This window comes from Physcomitrium patens, chromosome 1 (genome assembly GCF_059467195.1).
Source record: "Physcomitrium patens ecotype Gransden chromosome 1, ASM5946719v1, whole genome shotgun sequence".
In the NCBI taxonomy this organism is placed as follows: domain Eukaryota; kingdom Viridiplantae; phylum Streptophyta; class Bryopsida; order Funariales; family Funariaceae; genus Physcomitrium; species Physcomitrium patens.
This window is the reverse complement of record NC_143410.1, coordinates 24,569,755-24,589,909: the sequence shown is the minus strand read 5'-3', so window position 1 is coordinate 24,589,909 and position 20,155 is coordinate 24,569,755. Positions and strand designations below refer to the sequence as shown.

At 34.3% G+C, this 20,155-nt stretch overlaps 2 protein-coding genes and 1 long non-coding RNA gene across 4 annotated transcripts; 2 read left to right on the top strand and 1 right to left on the bottom strand.

Annotated features, from left to right (window-relative positions):
* The first annotated feature begins 987 nt into the window (after window positions 1-987).
* On the top strand, window positions 988-9,891 carry LOC112281435 (uncharacterized). Of its 2 annotated transcripts, none has more exons than XM_073537484.2 (18): window positions 988-2,451; window positions 2,926-2,999; window positions 3,407-3,647; window positions 4,155-4,235; window positions 4,353-4,508; window positions 4,635-4,733; window positions 4,850-4,927; window positions 5,080-5,205; window positions 5,585-5,641; window positions 5,830-5,895; window positions 6,341-6,529; window positions 6,793-6,897; window positions 7,351-7,428; window positions 7,544-8,125; window positions 8,483-8,638; window positions 8,887-8,969; window positions 9,093-9,207; window positions 9,311-9,891. In XM_073537484.2, exons 1-18 carry the CDS (start codon window positions 2,215-2,217, stop codon window positions 9,422-9,424), a joined length of 2,637 nt encoding a protein of 878 aa, XP_073393585.1. In that variant the 5' UTR covers window positions 988-2,214; the 3' UTR covers window positions 9,425-9,891. The 2 variants fall into 2 exon arrangements, with proteins under 2 accessions (XP_073393585.1, XP_024373720.1); XM_024517952.3 differs by having other exon boundaries at window positions 3,281-3,647.
* Window positions 4,580-5,196, bottom strand: LOC141045981 (uncharacterized). The gene is made up of 2 exons (XR_012218616.2): window positions 5,067-5,196; window positions 4,580-4,779 (listed from the first exon to the last, which is right to left on the bottom strand). It is a non-coding gene; the product is annotated as an uncharacterized LOC141045981 (long non-coding RNA).
* Window positions 9,892-15,718: 5,827 nt separating the features above from the next.
* Window positions 15,719-18,175, top strand: LOC112279859 (voltage-dependent chloride channel 1, chloroplastic). The gene is made up of 3 exons (XM_024514597.3): window positions 15,719-16,018; window positions 16,492-16,703; window positions 16,919-18,175. Exon 3 carries the CDS (start codon window positions 16,929-16,931, stop codon window positions 17,988-17,990), a length of 1,062 nt encoding a protein of 353 aa, XP_024370365.1. The 5' UTR covers window positions 15,719-16,018; window positions 16,492-16,703; window positions 16,919-16,928; the 3' UTR covers window positions 17,991-18,175.
* The last annotated feature ends 1,980 nt before the right edge of the window (window positions 18,176-20,155 follow it).

Here is a 20,155-nt window from a genome sequence, read left to right as displayed (position 1 = left end):
TGATACAAAAAAAGAATCTATTAATAAACACTACAAAATTCTAATAAAAGTTGATGATACAAAAAATATTCTTCAATTAAAATTTAAAAAATAAAATTAATTCAACATATCAAATAAATTTAATCAAACAAAAAAACCAATTCAGTAAGCAAATCAATAAAATACATCAAATAAACAATCAAATAAATCAAATAAAATCAAACCTAAAAAAAAATCAAATTACTCAAATCAAATCAAATTGAATAAGAATACAAATTCTTTGTCTTTTTACAGGGAATGGATAAATAGTTCCACTTGGAATCATTAAAATGTAACAAGAACAATGTACTAGAAGATTCATTTATTGTTTTTTTTAGAAAATATCTTTCAGCGTATTGTGAAAATGTACATACAAAATAGAAATACCAGCATATAAAAAAAGCTTTAGGACACCAAAAAGAATCATTCTGGACAGTTCTCTTATACATCCATCCAGTTATGCATTCATCCATCATCCATCCATTTAGAAGAGCAGAAGGAACTTTTATTCTATTGTTTAAAGTATTTTCCATGTCTCTAAGCCAAAGAGCCATTCTTTGAAACCCAAAATCTAGCATGTGAATGCCAAGTAGCATTTAGGGTCCTCCAAATGTTGGCACTAACATGAGAAAAATAATATCTTGACCATGGCTTTGTAAAGTTGATAAGAGCAATTGTATGTCGGTTGAATGAGTTGAGTGGAGTGAAGTTGAATGCAACAACAAATTTGTGACCAAACAAAGTGCCGAGTGGAATGGACAACTATGGCAAGCCCCACTTTCAATGTTGCCTAGGGAGACTACAACTTGAGAAACAATCTACTACTAAGTTTCAAACATAAAATGGAGTTGTTTTTGCTGAGAGTTGAAGAATTCAAAGTGTAATAAAATTACAAAACTTAAAGTAAACCTTCAAAAAAAAAAAAAAAAAAAAAAAAAACTATTGTGAAAAAAATTCTGAATGTGGAGTAAGTTCATTGACTCATCGTGTACATCCGGTATCTTCTAGAGAAGTTATACATTGTCCTTTTTGTGTTCCTTTCTTCTTTTAAAACACAAGATAGAGCTTGATTTTAATATAAAACATGAGAATTGTTAAAACTTTAAAACTCAATTCTTTTTCCATTAAAATATCACATGCAATGAATTGCACCATATATGTGCTTCAATACTACTTTCAATGATGGATTTTTGAGTCACATTCAAAGCACAACAGGACCTTTGGAATTGATTCCCCATAGAGGAATTTCAACAAGTATTGATTCTTCAGAAAGGAAGTTGACCTTTTTGCAAAACCAGGGTGTTTTATATATGCTTTGAAATGTTAAAATTGTAGAATTTAATCATTTTGCTTATATATTTGCACATACATACATATATACAGAAAAACACAATTTTGTACTTGTAAAAAGCCTGCAAGAGTTGAAATTTTTGTGTACTTGTATATGATGTACAAAAAATTTAATAAAGCCATATTGTGAAAGGTATGATGTGTGTTGATTTGCACCTACCTTTTTCACTCAACTGCATTTATATTTTATGTTTTAAATCTCATTGACTTGAACTTTTTCTCTATTTTTAAGTTCATTTTATTGCTTTCTCTTCTCTACCTTACATAATAATATCACATGATCCAGTAAAATAAATAAAAATAAAATAAACAAAGCATTGGCAATCCCCTTTGGTGAGATAGTTATAGGCACATAGTAGATTCTGGGGGTCTCATCCTTCCTTTGCCCCTTCAATTCACATCCTCCATCACTCTACATCTTCTCTTCCTCAAACAAATCAAAACAAAAAAAAATTACAATTTGTACATAGCATGTTTCTAAAGCACCAAAATTCAATCATCAAAACTCAACACGCAATCAAAAACTCAACAACCTCGCCTCCAAACCAAGGACTCCATTGAAAACACATCACCCAATAAGACAAAAACAACAACAATGGCAAACCAAGCCATAAATGCATGGGGTGGGTTTCTCTCTCCATGTTATCATTATTATTCCTAGAGAGGTAGACAAATCAACCATGGAAGAAGCGTAAAGAAAAATTGACCTTTTCGGGCGCATGTGGAAGCATCTCACAAAAGACCTTCAATGCAAGTCCTCTAGTACTCCCAAAGCATTGAAGGAAGGAGAAATTCTCCGGAAGGAAGGAAGGAAGCGTGTAGAGAGGGAGAGAAGCAAAGAAGGAAATGGGAGGGGGAAGTGGAGACGGCAAGGAGGGGGAGATAGAGAGCAGCGGTGGCCATGTGGGCACAATCGAGGAGGACGAGGACGAGGAAGATGAGAGAAGGGGAAGCAGGGGTGGGAATGATGTGGACATCATCCGGAATGTTCTGGCCGTGCAGCACGTTCCCGTGGTGGGCTCGCTTGCTTGGGACAAGCTCCAGCACCTGCTCCACTCCCTCTCGGACCGCATCACCTCCCAGGTTCCTCCCTTTCTCTCCATTTTGCTTATCCATTGTCTGTACATGACAATGTTATACCATCACCACAGCATATTCATACACACCCAGGTCGTGAGTTTTGTTCTTAATGCATGGATATCGTGTTGGCTTAAACTGTCTGAATGTTACTCTTGTGGGTCAAAATGCTGGTCAGCCTGTCAGTTTCCATTCCAGTGTACTTCTTGAAATGTTTGGCATATTAGGCTGAATGAATGATTTTTTAGATTTTAATTTTTTTAGTATTAAAACGTAATTTCATGTTTTATCAAATCAATGTTTTAAAAATAAAGTTTGATAGTTTGTATGTAATATAAATATTAAATTTATTATTATGTTTTTTTAATTGAGATATCATGAATTGATTTTTGAATGAGAGTATTGCTTATACTTAGAAGATTGATCAACAGCATCATGATCACTGCTTATTGAATGTAAACTATTGAATTGATGGAACAGAGTGCTCGGCTAGAAAAAGCTGAAGAACAAGCAAAAGTAATAGCAAGTCTGAAAGACGAACTTAATACCTTAAGGTGACCTTCTCTTTTCTATAATCATTAAATCACTCACTCCCTGTTGTGATTTAAAATTAAAATAAAAAAAAAACAAAACAAAAAAAACAAAACAAAACAAAAACAAAAACAAAAACAAAAATGATAAGACACAAGAAAATTGGCACCGAGGTTCATCACTATGAATACAATTGATGATGTTCATGTAGCTCATTCTGTTGGTATTGAACAAACTAAAAATGGTTCCTAAGTTCACCATTGCAAAAATAGAATTGGTTTAAAGTCCTAGATTTTGTTCACAGCCAAAATGTTGAAGCAACGGCCAATGAAGCCAAAGATACTCATGCACAAGACTTGGCCCACTTTATGGAACTTATGGAAGCTAGATTTAATGCAATTGATGAAATAGTGGAGCCGATGAGGAACAGGAAAACATCATCGGAACTTAATGACATCTTAGAGAGACTCGCGGCCATGGAAAATGGGCACAAAGAAACAAATTCCCATGCCAGGAAACTTGAAGGCCAACTCAAGCAAATCGACAACCACATCCAACAAATGGATCACGACTTGCAAGAGCTTGACTCAGAGTTCACCAATAAAGAGTCACAAGGACGTGGAATGGATACTTCCGACCTCACCAAGCGCATGAACTTGCTTGAAGCGCAAGTGAGCCACCACTTCTATATGGAACTTTGCATCATGCTTAATCCATGTTGGATGGCAACAATTAGTTCTTGCAATGGTTTTTGCTAAAATACATTCTAAGAACATGTTTGTGACTTGTAGTTGAACCTTTAGATTTTTATATCTTTGGATTTTATGTTGTAAAATATGGATAGATGGATGAAACTCCTTCATTTGTTGTTTGATATTTTGAAGAATTTCCTTCTATGACAATTTAATTTCTACATTCACCAAAATATATACTAACATGTTCTTTGGTTGTTTAGATGTGTTAAAAAGTCTTATTTTAAGTATGAATTGTCTAAGCTATAGTATACAAAGTTTGTATACAACATGATAATCTACTCTTTACAATCCTACATTCTTTTTTACTCTTGACTAGAAGATCACAAATCTAAGAAGTTCAATGCAACATTAGTAGTATCAAAATACAAGTTGTTTGTTTGTTTGTTTGTTGTTGTTAACATGAGAATAAAATGAGAATAACAGATGAAAGAGTTTCAAGAGTTGATGAACCAAGTCACAAAAGCTCACACAGCTGATCTTGAAGCTATTCAAAAAACACAAAGAGTAAGCATTATCATGAATCAAAATCTACTATTCAATCATCCATATATATATACATGCATGATTTCCTTGACCTTCTAGTTTCTATTGTAGTTTTAATTATTTTAGAACATGTTTTAGACATTGCGTGCAGATTTGGAGGCCAAACCATTGCACTCACATGGTGAAAGCAGTGGCAACAATGCGGGTGTTGATGAATTGCAAAAAAGACTAGAAAGAAAAGCAGACATTGATGTGGTCGAGCAATTGTTGCGTGCATCAACAAACACTAAAGAGGTAAAGATTTAAAATAAATAAATAAATAAATAAATCAAAAATCAAAACATAATTACAAATATCACATACTATTAAAAAGAAACATTTTTAATTTTTTTTATTGTTTTTAATTAAAATTTTATACAGGGCCTTGAAGCATTGTCAAGGTCTATGGAAGAAATGAAGAAAGGGATCAACAAGTCATCACGATTTTCAGTTAAAATGGATGCTCCTCCAGCATCTGGGGTAAGCTATTTTCGTTTAAATTGATTATTGCCATAAATTCTTTGTACTGTTTCAGTAAAGATAAAACTGTTATGAAATACACTCGGATTATTTTTTTTATGATTCATTTTCTGCAGGGAAGTGATTTAATTTCTACTCAAAGTGATGACTTTGGATCACAAGTTAAAAACATAGAAGATGAACTGGCAACTTTGGTATTTACAATATAAATGCTTATATATATATATATATATATACACGTAATCACACTTACATACACACAACACTATTATTTCTATTAAATACACCTATTTTTTTCCATTTTTAATATTTTTTTTCTTTCAAAAAGCTTACAAAGATATTGCAGATGAGTAGATTATCTGCAAAAGCTGATAGATCTTCAATTGATGAGTTGGAATTCAAAATGGCTACGAATTATGGAAATGGAGATAAAACCAGAGAGAACAATGGAGATCTTCAAGATGTTTTGAAGGTACTGAAATAGTTTAAAACCTGGTACACACAATACATATCATAAAGTTTGAATACCAAAATTTGTTGAAATACTAACAACATACAACAATATATCTTAGCAAAGAAATTCATGTGCATTATTTCATGATAAATTATCAATAAATTAAAATTACTCATTTTTGTTAAATTGTTTTAATGAATTCGCAATGAAACGAAGATACATTTAGTAATCTAAAAATTAAAAATGTAGCATCACTTCCCAAATTGTTTCAATTCTTAGAAAACATAAAAATTATATTTTATTTCGTGCAGTATTACTATTTAATCAATGGTCTAGGTTTGTACATAACTGTAACTTGTCGAAAAAAATCTTCAAAATTTATTTGGATTTTAACCAGGAAATACTTGCAAAAAAGGTTGACCGAGCTGAACTGCTTGAATTAGTGAAAAGCAGTGTAAGTTTTATTGCTATAGTCAAGGTTTATATCATTTGATTATACCCATCGCCCAATATTTATTCTTATTCCATTCTTTTAAACTGCATGTCTCTTAGTTTTATTTCTGTTTATTTTATTTCATTTTATTTCTATGTATGTCTGTCAGTATCTACAACCACACTCATTTAAACCAGAATGACTTGTAGTGTGGAAGTGATATAAAAGAATTGATGGACCAATTCAACACATTAAAAGCGACCCAAGCACTGTTGGTATGTTTGGACAAATCACCCCATTTAAAATTCTCGAAATAGATCAAGACACAACAAAATCACCTATCAATAATGCTTGTACTTGTATGAAGAGAGAGAGAAAAGAGAGAGAAATATACATGTGTATATATATATATATATATATATAGATATGAAAACTTCAATTAAAAAATGGCCACAAAAAATCACCTAAAATTTTTATTTCAAAAAGAGTGAGAGTAAAATGGAGAATTTTTCAAATTACGGTATTCTTGAACCTCCAGTATAAGCCGATGATTTTTATGGTTAAAGTAAGATATAATAATAATAATAATAATAACAATAATTGGAACGTATAAAGCCAATCCGTATGCGTCGGCTGGCACCCATCCTTCCATCCATCCATCTAAACGTTCGTCCATCCATCCATCCCTCCCTCCCTCCGTCCGACTGTGCAACCACGTAGGCAGAGCGGAGTGACCTGGCAGTTCTGCTGGCGAAACGAGTGGAGCAGATCGCTCATCCGGCGGCGGTGCTGCATGGGGGAGGTGGCGGACTGCTGGGCAGCCACGTGGACGATGAGGAGATCCAGACGGTCATTAACGAGCACGCCAACAGAATCATGGTCTACTCCGACATGCTCCTCCAAATCCAGGTCCCCCATTCATCTCATCTCACATCTATTCATCCATCCATTCCTTCTTCGCTTTACTACTTTTCCACTCTGTAACTGTCGTCTGCTTCGTGAAACCTCATTTATGGGGAGTTGTGTTAGTTTTCATGCATTGAGTTTTTCCAAAGTAATGAATCCTCTGTGTTGCATAAACAGTGTGCCCATATATTTTTATTATTGATAATTTTAACTTTTATCAGTTCTATAATTTTTCCACTTAAAGAAAGTAAAACTTGGTTTACCAGGTTGCATTGGCAAGCAAAGCTGATAATACAGCACTTGCAGCTTTGCGTGAGAGTGTAGAAAAATTGCAAACTGTAGGCGTAGGAGGGGGTGGTGCTAATGCAAAGGTTTTTCACATCCCTTCTTGTGTTTTAACAAGATTAACACAATATATGTGTTCAGCAATTTTTCTTTTAATTTTTAGAACTTAAAACTGTAAAAAAAATACAAATAAAATTCATACAAACATGTTACTATACACTATTTACGATTTATAATGAACGAATTTCAGTCTAGACATTCTTAACTCTGCATGTTTCAGAGTAGAGTAATGAGTTTATTTAATTAGTCGAACATTTCAGTACTGTAGTGAGTAAAATAATGATACTAAAAAATTATAAGAAAAGTGAGGCCAAAGGTGAGAAAACCATTGTTAAAAAGAAAACACAATCTCTTAGATGTTACATTCTGTTTGGAATTTGTATTTACCAGAAGAAACATTAGACAACGAAACAAATGGATTTGCAATCAGGATGATTTCTTCCATTGAACTTGTAATACAAGTGTGGTTTTGATTCTAGGTTGTTCAAGAAGTACAACAAAAGGAACAAGAGCTGATGAAAGGCACCATCAAAAGTCATGAAAAAATGTTAATGAAGGTAATGTTTTAAAAAAACAATAAAATATCCACTTATATTGGAATTTGTATTTGTAACCTTGAACATCACAATTATATATTTATAGGTTATTCTAATAATAATTATTCCAATGCAGTTACTAGAAGACGTAGGATTATTGGGAAAAGGAGTATTGATCATGTCAGGGCATGACAACGAGTTCCCACCGGACCACGTTACCCCGTTCCCTCCCGTGCTGACGTCATCCACCGAGTCAGCACCCATGTCACCTAGCTCCGTGGAGAGTGGACAGTCCCCCAATTCATTGGACGAACCAACACCGGAATCCGACGTGGCAACCCCGCTCCCGTCACCAAGCAAACCGACCCCTCCAGCTCAGCACGCACCTCCACGTGACGAACACCCTCCTCCTCAAGCTTTGACTGCGACAACTCCCGCTCCGGCTGAGGTGGCAGCCGTCCCAGTTGTCACTACCCCGTTGGTGGATGGAGTGCCAGATGGGCAACCAGCAGCGGTAACGGGGGACGCAGAGACCCATCCTCCTCCTCCTACTCCGGCACGGTCATTGGCACTGAGCAAGAGACTGACGAGGTTTGGGAGCCTTAATAATAGTAGTAGTTCGGCAAGGCAGCCTTCGGTGCTGCGCATCACTACTGTTCATGAAGCCAGCCAAGCAGTGGCAGATTCCAAATATCGTGAAACTCTTGGTGTCCTTGAGGTCTACATCTTCCTAAACCCTAATTCCTTCTTTCTATACCCCACATATGATTATTATTATTATTTTTTTTAGTCAGTTAGTTAGTACGTGGGTGTATTTTTATTTGTTTATTTATTTTGCATATTTTTACTTCTAGTGATTAAGTAATGTTACTAGTAACTCTTCATTAAAGTGAACATAAAGGTAAGTTGGTTTTTGTTATTTGGGTTGTGTGATTTTTTGTGTTGTAGTTTATGTTTTGGTATGTGGAGGTTAAATGATTGGAATAGAGAGTTGTAAACGTGAGTTCATGGAAATTTGTGAACTTTTTTTTTGTTTGTTTTGTTTTGAAATGGAATATGAGCTTTGATGTTGTAGGATGCCATTAATGAAAAAAAGCTTGAACCCAAAGAGAACGTGGCTGTGTTGAAGCGTTTGGTTATGGAAGTTGAGAAGATTTCAATTGAATTGGAGAGTAATTTGATCCTTATTGATAGTTTGGAACAAAATAAACTTGACAAAATTGATTTCCAGGTACTTTTGTTATTCATGCAAATGATTTGGTGGTTTCCAGGTATTATTATTAATTGCACTAACTATGCAAGTATGTATGTATTTGTGTGTATATATATATATATATATATATATATGAAAAAGGGTATTAGTTAAATACTATAATTTTTTTAAGTATCAAGATATTATTTCATATATATATATATATATATATATATCTATTCAATGAATTAAACTTACTAAATTAAACTATTTCGTGTGATCTCTAGGCACTAGCTAAGATTGTAAAAGAGCTTAAAGCTATGGAGAATGCCATGTTGTCAGGAAAACCCATCTTAGGGTTTAAATGCATGTGAGATGTCTTTTTCCTTTAAAAATAATCAACAATCACGTATGTATGTTTTTTCTCCTTTTTTATTATTTTTTTAATTGATTAATTTGTCTAGTTATTCACATCACTGTATTCAAATTGTAGGTCTTGTAACCATGATTTGGAGAGGCTAAGTCCTATCAGAGGCCCTGCAGTGCCCACAAATCAAATGCCGCGGAGTTTTCTATCAATGCTTTCAGCAGAGCGGATATTTTCAGCGGTACCAATCAAAAAGTTTTATTTTATTTTATTTTAAAGTATACATTTTTCCTATTTAGTATTAATTTAATTTTAAAAATGTCGATCTTAATTCTCTTGTGCAGAGCAAAAGAGAATTATCACCTACACGAACCCCACCAATAACTCCAACTTATGCAAAAAGTCACAATGAAATCAACAAAAATCCTAAAAGAAAAAATTCATATAAAATACATTGATTTTTTATTTTTTTATTTATTTTTACTATGGAATTTATTAAAATTTTCAATCAGTTTTTTTTTTTTTTTTTTTTTTTTTCTTAATGTACAATGCAATTTTCTTTATATATATATATATATATATATATATATTACTTGTTTTCATTGATTCTAAATTCATTCAAAAATTCAGTTTTTAAACATGTAGTATCTTTGAATGATTTACATTAAATTGATGTAGATAGATTCAAAGAAGTATTAAACTGTTCATGTCATCAGATGTTACTTGAAAACAAATTGTTACAAAATTATATTCAACGCTAATTCAAACTCAAGATTCCGCAAAAATGATTGAAATGTTCAATGAATATGGTCTAGTGTAGATGATTGTAGTGACACACATAAAAACAAAAAACATATATTTTTAACTTGTTTAATATTTTTTCAATAAAATTTACAATCAGCATCTCAGTTATTTAAAACTGTAACTTATTTTGCCTCTGTAATCCACAATATTGAATTATCTCACAAATGTTAACAACTTTTAACTCTACATTTTTGAAGATGAATTATCTTGGATATAATTACTAACTTAGATTTTGAGTGTATCAATTTGAGAAGTGTTAGAATCTACGGTTAAAGGTGCATTTATCTTTATTATCTTAATAATTATTTTAATTTAGAAAGATAACTTTGATACCACTATATTCAAATTATCAATTTACAAAATATAACCCATTTGATACAGATAATTTCTGATTAATTGGACTATGTAATTCTTCTGTTTTATGAAGTTTAAAACAATTGTTCTTTTATTGTCAAAAACTTCAAACTACTTTCTAAAGATGTTTTTCCTGTCTTTTGCTAGCTTTAAACATGTCTTATTACAAATTAAACATCTTCTTCTAATAATCTTCAAAATTATTTTCTATTTGATTTCTATTCTAAATTAATTAAAAATAATATTAAAATATTAACAGGATTACTTTGTGATTTGAGTTAAAACCTTTATTTTCTTTCATAGTAGTTGATTTTGTCCTACAATTAATGAAAAGAGTATTTCACTTTGTAACTTATAGTAGACTCAAAATATATTGTTTATTATTATTGTTTATTATTTTAATATATATATATATATATATATATATATATAAAGTCACACCCTCCTTTGCCACCTCATGATTTATGTTATATGTTATAGATGCATTAGTTGTTTATGCAAGGTTTATAAGAAAGCAACAATGTTCGCTTTGCAAAACCTTATGGATGTGTTTTTTAGAAGGTGCATATTATCCACAAGACTACATTGTAGTAGCATTGTTATAATCATATTTTTCATCTTTTATGTACTTCAGATTGATTTCCACCACATTGGATTTATATCCTTTTTGGTTGTTTACTTGTCATCATACTGGTTGCTTTATTGTGGTTCAAAAAGCTCATCATCACATTTTGTAAAGGATTTAAACTCATGTCATCAAACCTATAATTGCATTAAATCTCACCAAATAAGCTCTATAGAATTTACTTGTATTTTCCTATGTAGATGTTTGTTGTTTGATGAAAGAGTGTGTTAAGTACTGGTTTGGTACATGCAACTTTTTGCTTCTCTGCTAACTAGGTTGTGAAGCTGTGATAACATTTGAGTTGATTGTCTAGGCTGAGTGCATTACAGACCATGAGAATGTTTGTTATGCATGTGAACAAATGTGTCTATATATGCAAGGTCTACTTTGCATTTCATCCCATGGTATGCAAATATTGTGCTAAAAGAAGCGCTTCTCATGGTTGTAAGTGTTCACTGTGTGATGCATGCTGTTTGCTAGTGTGAGGGTGTTTTGTCATAGCCATTCACCATGGTGCAGATTGTACCATGTTGGAGGCGGGCACAAGAAGTTTTTGTCCAGTCATGGAGCAAGAGAGAAGAAGATAGAAAAAAATTGCATGATTGTAAAACAAAACCCTGGACGTGCATTCAAGTTTGAGAAATTACTCGATGCAAAACCAGGTCCCATAGAAGTAGCGCTAATGTTGCAACTTCCATAGAAGACATTGAATCTTCTCCACTGTATATTGGAATTGACAGGGAGGGGGAGGAGGATCGAGACTGGGGGGGTAGAATTCAGGTGGAGTTGCATTGGACATGAAGAATGAGAACAGTATTGGAGACAAGGCACAAGTACAGAATGAATTATGATGTGGCAAAGAGGTGTGGCTTTACCAAAATTGGAGTGTGGTTTTAATAAATAATAAATGTGAATTAATTCTTCCAAAACAACTTGATGAAAAAGAATTCTCATATTGAAATATTTATATGTAAAATTTATTACTTATTAAAATGAAGGTTATTAATTACACATGTATATGTATATATATATATATATATATATATGTGTGTGTGTGTGTGAGTGTGTGTGTGTGAGGATTTACTATATAAATCATAATTTATTCTAAAAATATAAAAATCATAATAAATTAAAATAATATTAAGAATTAAACATATATAATACATGAAATCTTATTAGTAGTGTAATTAAAAAAATAGAATACTAAAATATTTAAATCAAGATACAAGAAGATAGATTTATTTATTTTTATTTTTTTAAAATTAAAAATTTTACTATTAAATATAAATATATATATATATATATATATATATATTGCAAGACAAATGTTAAGTTTACACTTTAACTAAAACTTTTGAGATGGTGAAGGATAGAATAAATATTTTTTAACAACTTTTTGATTAGTAATCAATCTATTGTGATATCACATATTTTAACTTGTGTATTTTTTCAATACAATAATATTTTTTAATAGATTAAAATACCTTCTATTATTTATATTTTTAAATTAAATTTGAATTTGGCTGAATAATTTTTTTTTATTTAATATTTATAATTTTGAAATAATATTTTAAATTTGAAATTTATTATTATACATGTATTTTTATGCAATTTATTTCATGTTAGAACTTTACAACATGCTATTTAGCTTCTAGAAGTAAATTTTAAATAATTTAATATATGTAACTATGTTTGTATATACCCAAAAAATTATAAAAGAAAATATTTAATTTTTAAAATTATAAAAATAGAATATAAAAATAATCTAAAAAAAGTATAAGTGATAAAAAAATTCCATATTTAGTTTGGAAAAGAAAAAAAAATCACTTGAGTATTATGGTATTCACTTATTTATTTTATTTTCAAATATTAAATTTTAGTTTTAGAGGCAATCAATTGTAATGAGTATCTACTTTCAAAAAAAATCATGGAAGAAATTACTGAGGCAAAAAAATGCCATAACATACAATTTCTTCTAAATTAATTGAAGATGTAAAAAATTCTACTTTGTAGCTGATAAATTTGTCACATAAATATTTTTGTCAAAATTATATTATTTTAAAATTTTCGTTTGAAAAAATACTTATAAAAATAGAATTATTATCTTGATGTTGCAATATTTAAATATTTCTGATAATTTTATAATTTTTTATAATTCAAAATTTTATTGATAGAATAATAATCTTAAATATTATAAATAATATCTCTACCACATTGAAAATCGAATTTTATACCATGAAAATATATATACATATATTGATGGTATATATCATATTGATATATATATATATATATATATATATATATCAATATTTTTTGAATGATTTATAATTGGTAATTTATTCCTTGAATTTGGTGAATAGATATTAAAAAAAAAAAAAAAAAAAAAAAAATCTAGTTAACAAACATTAACTTGGCATTATGATGTGCATCATGAAACACATGTGTAGTGAAAAATGGACATGACATAGATAATCCTAGTATAACTTATATTCATGAACGATCTAAAAGAGAAGAGAAAAAAAGAAGAAAAAAAGTCGTAACAAAAAAGAATTAAAGCAAATAAATAAGCAAACATTCAAGTAACCAAAATGAACATCATACCTAAAACCTCCCATCACTTTCCAAGTGCACTAATTTATTGCACCATCTTTTCCAATAGAAATAATCACTACCCCTTCTAAGATTAAACAAAAGAAATAATCAAATGTTAAAACATGCAGGATATTGAACTTAATGGCAAAACCAGTCTTAACACCGTCCATTGCAAAATTGATGTAGTAAAAAAAAACAAAAAAAAAAAAACAAAACAAATCTTGTTGGTAAGCCGCTTTTTCATTTACATTTTATTTTATTTCTTTCTTCTTCCAGTGGGAAACCCATGCTTGTTGGGCTCAATCACACATTGTCAAGCTACCCTACAACACAAACCCACTTTCCACTTCATTTTAATTGCTGTTGACTGGATGCCTCAAAACTGCCATAAAAATCAAAAAGAAAAAGAAACAGACACTCGCAAACTGCGTACAGTGGCAACATCATCATCCACAAAGCTCCACTCGCCAAGTCAAGACCACCGTGTGTGCACATTGAACAGGTCTGAGCAGGCACGCCTTGTGAATTAGCTCCGAATGCTTGTCCACATCCCAGGCTTGTCGCGGCAAGCAGTGAATGTAGCTGCAAACAATCAGTGCCCTGCTGCGCGGATCTGGTATGCAAGCCATGGGATACAACAAACAAACAAACAAACAAACCTGTAGCAGAGGTGGTGTCGTAGTGGGAGCTCGCGGTGGATGTGGCCCCTAGATGTCAATCTTCATGGCCTCAATTCTGGTGAGAATCTGCCCTTGGGGTATCTGATGCTTCCCTCTCTTGTCCTTTGAGGCTTTGCCCTCAGCCGTTCATTCCAGGGTGTGGCTCACTAGCAGCTTGTGACCAGGTGGAAATACCAGATCTGGAGTTTTAATAATTTAGAATGGGTCCTTTTTATCTTCTTTCTAATCGCCTGCATAAACTATACAATCTTGTACTTCGACTTAAAGCGGTTTCAATGATACCCCCTCCCCTCCCCCATTTTGAAAAAAATATATTGAAATAAATGTTGTCGAATTCTCCATTCGTTACAAGTGGTGAGCATCTCCAGTTGTTATGTATTTATTACTATTTCGATTTATTACAGATATAAATATATAAATATATATCTATTGCTGGAAAAGCTTGTGCAAATAGTTTTGTCGTACATTAAAAAGACAAAGAAGAAGAAGAAGAAGAATGATAACAAAAGAATTCAAATATTGAAAATTAAATATTACAGTTTAAATATTTATTTTGTGGTGTTGAAGTGTGGGTGTGGTATTGTACCGATATCAATGCTCTACCCACAGATAAGAGAGCTTGTAACTGCACTCTTCCATGGAAATCCTGTGCTTAAAGACCACTCAATTCGCCCAATTGTGAAATCGAAATGAAGAACACTCAGCGTTGATCCATTCACAGACAGACTTACTGATTACTTCACAACTGAACTTGTCACTATGACGATGCTAGACTATAGAAAGTGAGCCGCTTGCAATTGAAACCCGGAACAGTTTGTATAGGGATAGAATATCACTGCTACGAAGCGGCCAAGGGAAGCAAAGGCGCACGCCGATTATATACAGGTTTTACAAACTCAAGAGCCAGTATTTTGTCGTGGTTGCACCCCAGATTTCCTTGTCAGTTGTGATGGATTTCCACCGCAGAAAGAGAAGTCGATCACTTTTCCAGTGATAGGTTTAGGATGCTTTCAGACAAATCTGCGAAACATGACACTGACCTAACACGGTTGAAGACTTTCGATAAAGATCTCCTGAAAAATACTGAAGAATATTTAGCATTACTGCTCAGGTATCCAAGCACGGGTGAGTACGAAACAGATGGCTATTGGGGGAAACACTCAAAACTTTAAAACCAGGTCACTATCTCACCGCATCGACGAAGTAATGCAAAACTTCTCATTCTGTTATTTTGATACTTGCTATTCTAGCACTGTCCAAACAGGACCCACCTCTACAGGCACGGGGAAACATTACTAGTTCCCATATTCAGCAATTCTATAAGTCAGAGCATGGTGTCAGTTGGCATGCAATTTAAGATTTACCTGACTAGTGGACTGCTATGCAGCACGAGAGACTGCATGATAGTTACGATATGTCAGAAATTGTGCCCAACGGCAGTAAATTTTCGAAAGGGGTTCCTCGTCCGTCAACTTCATGCCACGAGTGTCATGCTGTGACTGGTCAGGGCCTCACGAGACGCTGTCGACGGAGAAACTGCTGTAGTCATTTGACTCATCTCGAAACTGCTGAAATTCTCGAGCAGATTATGAGCCTTAATAACCCTCTGATTGATTTCCTGTCTCCTCAGACAAGCTGGTTAATTTTGTTTTCTTAAAGTACAGTCTCAAGTGGTGATCTATAAAGATTACAATAAACTACGTAGTAGGTGCACTAGACTCTAGAAGGGTTAGGTGTAGAGTTCAATGATGTGAGTGGACTCAAATGAGAAACATAAGTCTGTATGCACTGAGAGCGTTCTTCAGTTCCAGGGAAGAGAATGAAGAGAGTCTGCATTTGATTTTCCAGAGAGAGAGAGAGGATTGTAGCGGGTAGAGGACGAAAGAGAAAATAACTCTTCAGTGTCGCTCACGGAACTCTCCAGCAGCCTATTATCACGGACTAAGAACCACGTTCAGGCCAAGGAGCAGCTGTGGACAAGCTTCCAATTCAAGGTACTCATCATCCCCGCACATGTCGAACTCCGATCTCCACAATCGTCGCTTTTCTCAAACTTGTATGGCGCTGACGGTGCTATCGATACCCTCAGTCGGCGATTGAGTGACTGACTTTCCCATTCAAAGGAACTATGTGTCACTGCAGTGGCATGAGTACTTTGAGGACCATGCAGTTCATCGCAAGTCTGATCACTGGACCTTCTGGTTTGATAACTATGCGCGTTCAGAACTTTGTGAATATTCAGGCGCAGTTCTAAAGTTATGCAGAGACTCTGCGGCGGAAGTGTGTTCAATGACTGGTCTTCTCTGGATCCGGTATCCATAACATCATTCCGCATTTCTACTGTAGTGCATGGTCAATAGATGGATGCACTTACCATGTTTGTGTGCCGATCCGGTGGGGTGTTGTTGTTTGCTCTAGAGTATATCTTTGTGGCTTACTCGATGCACTCTGTAACCTACTGATGCAGAGGATGAATTCGGCGCTGACATTGTCTTCATCGTTGGAAGCACAACCAATTGCGTCGTAATATCACTGAATCCAGTAATTGAGAATGGTGTTCAGTTCGCAGATCAGATTCTATTTCTGCAAGAAGAAGCTACACCTGTACATCGATTAATAGCTGGCTCCATTTTGATTCTTGTTTCGTTTCGTTCTGCGGGCTTGAAGTTTTTATCTCAGGTATCCAACACTATAGGTACCAGGTTCACCAGACTTTAGAGCGCACGGTTTCTGTTTTATGATCTTTTTCAAAATTTTCAGTTTATTCAAGTAACCTCTGGTAGTAAAATTCGTATTTTTTGTACACCTTCATGTTTACTGTGTAATCTTTGAAATTTCTTTTATAATCAGTAATTCTACTCCCTGAAAGAATCTGACTTGGTGTGCAATCTTAGGTTGATCATCATGCACAGAAACACAGTGTACGGCCACACAGAGTGGCGAAGACACAAGTCTTGCTGGAGGCACAGTCGCCATCTTTCATCAATATTCTCTTCAGGAGTGATCTTCACTTTGGGTCCACCTGTAATTCTCTGCACTCTCGTCGCGACTTTGGTCTCAGTCATCAACCATTTAGTGCAAGATAGGCGTCTTCCCAAGTGGATGCCACTTCTTCACGTCGCATCGCTACCGTTCACACTCACTGCTCCGGTGTTGGCCCTCCTACTTGTTTTCCGCACAAACGCTTCGTATAGTCGTTTCGACGAGGCTCGCAAAGCATGGGGATCAAATGTCAACAGGACAAGGGACTTGGCAAGACAAGCTTTGACGTGGATACGAATGCCATGTGACGCACCAAAACTGCACTGTCTACTGCGACATATCAAGGCTTACTCACTGTGCTTGAAAGATCACATGACTGAAGATAATACACTCAGAGAAGAACTGACGGCTGTACTCGAGCCCAGTGAAGTGGACTGTGCGATGAGCTCTCAACATCGTCCCAACTATATTTTACAGGTTATGTCGGAATTGATCTCACAGTGCCAGATTTCCCAGTGGGAGAAGATAACTATGGACAAAAACATTACAGCGTTTCATGATAATGTGGGAGCTTGTGAAAGAATCTTCAAAACACCCATCCCGCTCGCCTACACGCGCTTGACATCTCGCATGTTAATGTTCTGGCATCTGGCTCTACCAGTTGGGCTTTGGAACACGTGTGGTTGGCTCACAATTCCTGTCTCGTTCATGAGCGCAGCTGCATTGTTTTACATTGAAGAAGTCGGAGTTTTAATCGAGGAGCCGTTTTGGATTCTGCCGTTGTTGTCGATCAGTCAAGGCATTTGCTCTGCAGTTGATGGTTTGTATGTTGCACACAAAGAAGCGTCCATGTTGTGGAGCATTCACCAACCAACAAATGTTAATGACCATGTAATTATCAGCTTTGATGGATCGAGGTCCGCTGGGATTTATCAACACAACAATATTGATGTTAAATTCTCTAGAGTAAACTCAGTTGGTTAAAAAAAATTAAAAATCTAAAGTAATTAATTTGTATTACAGTAGAAATGAATTAAAGCTTAACTATATTGGCATGTTAGAACAGATGTAGTTCCAGATATTCTAACTTATTTTGTTAATAAAATATTTCAAATATGAAAGTATATTTAGAGAGGCATAATCTATACCTCCAGTTATTTTAGTATAAATATCGTTTACGAGATGGTTTGTATACAAAAGTACGAACAGAATGTTTACATACAGAATGTCCACACAATGTATTCCAGTATATACATTAAATGCACAAGAAACACTTTGCAAGAAAATGTTTACTACCTCTTAACGTAATCCTGCGTCAGAAGATGATACTCTCTAACCCTTGCGGCACAGCCCCAGTACCACAGAAACTACAGAACAAGTGTGTGGTTCGGAAACATCCTGGAGAGACTCCTGATCACCACCCCCCCCCCTGTCTCCACGCTGCAACTGCTTGCTTCGCATCATCGTCGTGTCTCACCCCGAAAAGATTCGTCCTTACAACAACTTTAGTTTCTATCGCGGCGAACTTGAACCATGCAAACCGTCGACCCAGTGTAGGACCCTCGCGAGATCTTTACAGCTCTGGAAAGTTCTACCTCTGCTTCACGCTTTGCTCACACAATTCCAGAGCCGCCAGGAAAGCGACATGGGTTCACACACAAGACTCTGGACCTTTTTATCGGGGGTAGGGGGAGGAGGGGGGTGCACAGCAACCGACGGCACTGCGGAGCTACAGCAAGTTGGAGATCCCGCTGGAAGTACTAGTAAGGTACTAAAGGAGAGGACAACGATGTACCTGCATGGTGTACGAGCCCCACTGACTGATAGTTTCACGATGTGCACCCCAACACTGGTGCCAGAGCGGCTCTACCCCAATAAAGACGATCAGTAGACAACGCATGTGCCGCTGACCTCGCAAACGACGAAACCCTGCAGACTGCGTCACTCACCATGCCTCTCGCTACTTTTTATTCTATTGCAACGGTGTCGAAAGTCGCTGCAATTCCGCGTCCCTTTGGTTTTATCTAGATTTCTCCGAGGCTTGCAGCGGTGATGATGGCTGCTGTCCTGCAGGTTGCCTCCAGATGGGTAGGTGGCTGGGATAGAGAGTGCGTTACCACTATCAGCTTTTTTTTCGTTTCATTTCTGTCTTTTTTAATAATATATTCCCATCGTACAGGGCTTCGAAACTCGCGAGTGTTTGCAACTGTGTTTGTGTGTGGATAGATAGAGGCAATCATCGCTACAGCGATGATTCCGGTGTTTCATGATTCTACCATATGGCTCTCACTCTTGCTTGGAATTAGTGGTGGCTTGGGCTTTGCAAATCCCTTTTCCTATGCAAAGCTTGTTCAGCAATCGTCACGAGTAGTGGTGACTTGGGCTCTGAAAAAGTCTCAAAAAGCGATGCTTTGATGGCCATGTTTAGTTTTTTAAAACAAACATTTGTGAAACGGAAATGGTCATGTCCCCTTCCTATTGGTCGTAATAAGTTGTTCACTTACTTCCAGAGTCTATTTCAAGACTCTTGAATAGTGTCAGGACCTTATAATAGAAAGCCAATGCAAGCAATGGGCATAATATCTATTAGTAACATGTTATTTAATGAGACAATGGGCACTTTGATGATATTATAATACATCTTACATTTACATGTCAGAATTATAAATTATAATATTATTATTAGTATTAGATTGTTATATTCTCATTTATAAACATAATTATAAGTTTTTCTTTTATTTATTGATTATACCAAATAAATTATACATAAGCAATTTTTATTTGAAGGTAAATCTTATTATTTTTCAAAACATTGGTTTAGTCATCACTATAGTAAATAGTAGTTAGTAAATTAAAATATTTTATATTTTACATATTCTTAGATTAGAAAAAAATAAAATAGTAATACAATTAATTTATACAAAATAAATGTAAGTCATTTTCAGAAATCATACTTGTGAAAAATAAATAAATAAATTGTAGATGGCACAGTTTTTTTTTAATCATCAAAAAATTAAAAAATACTTATCTTCTAAAATAAATTATTCCTTTAACCGAAATTAGCAAAAAAAATTAGCTATGGAGTGGCTAAACATATTATAACATTAAATTTGCATAAAAGGTGATATCATTTCTATGTGGTACATTTT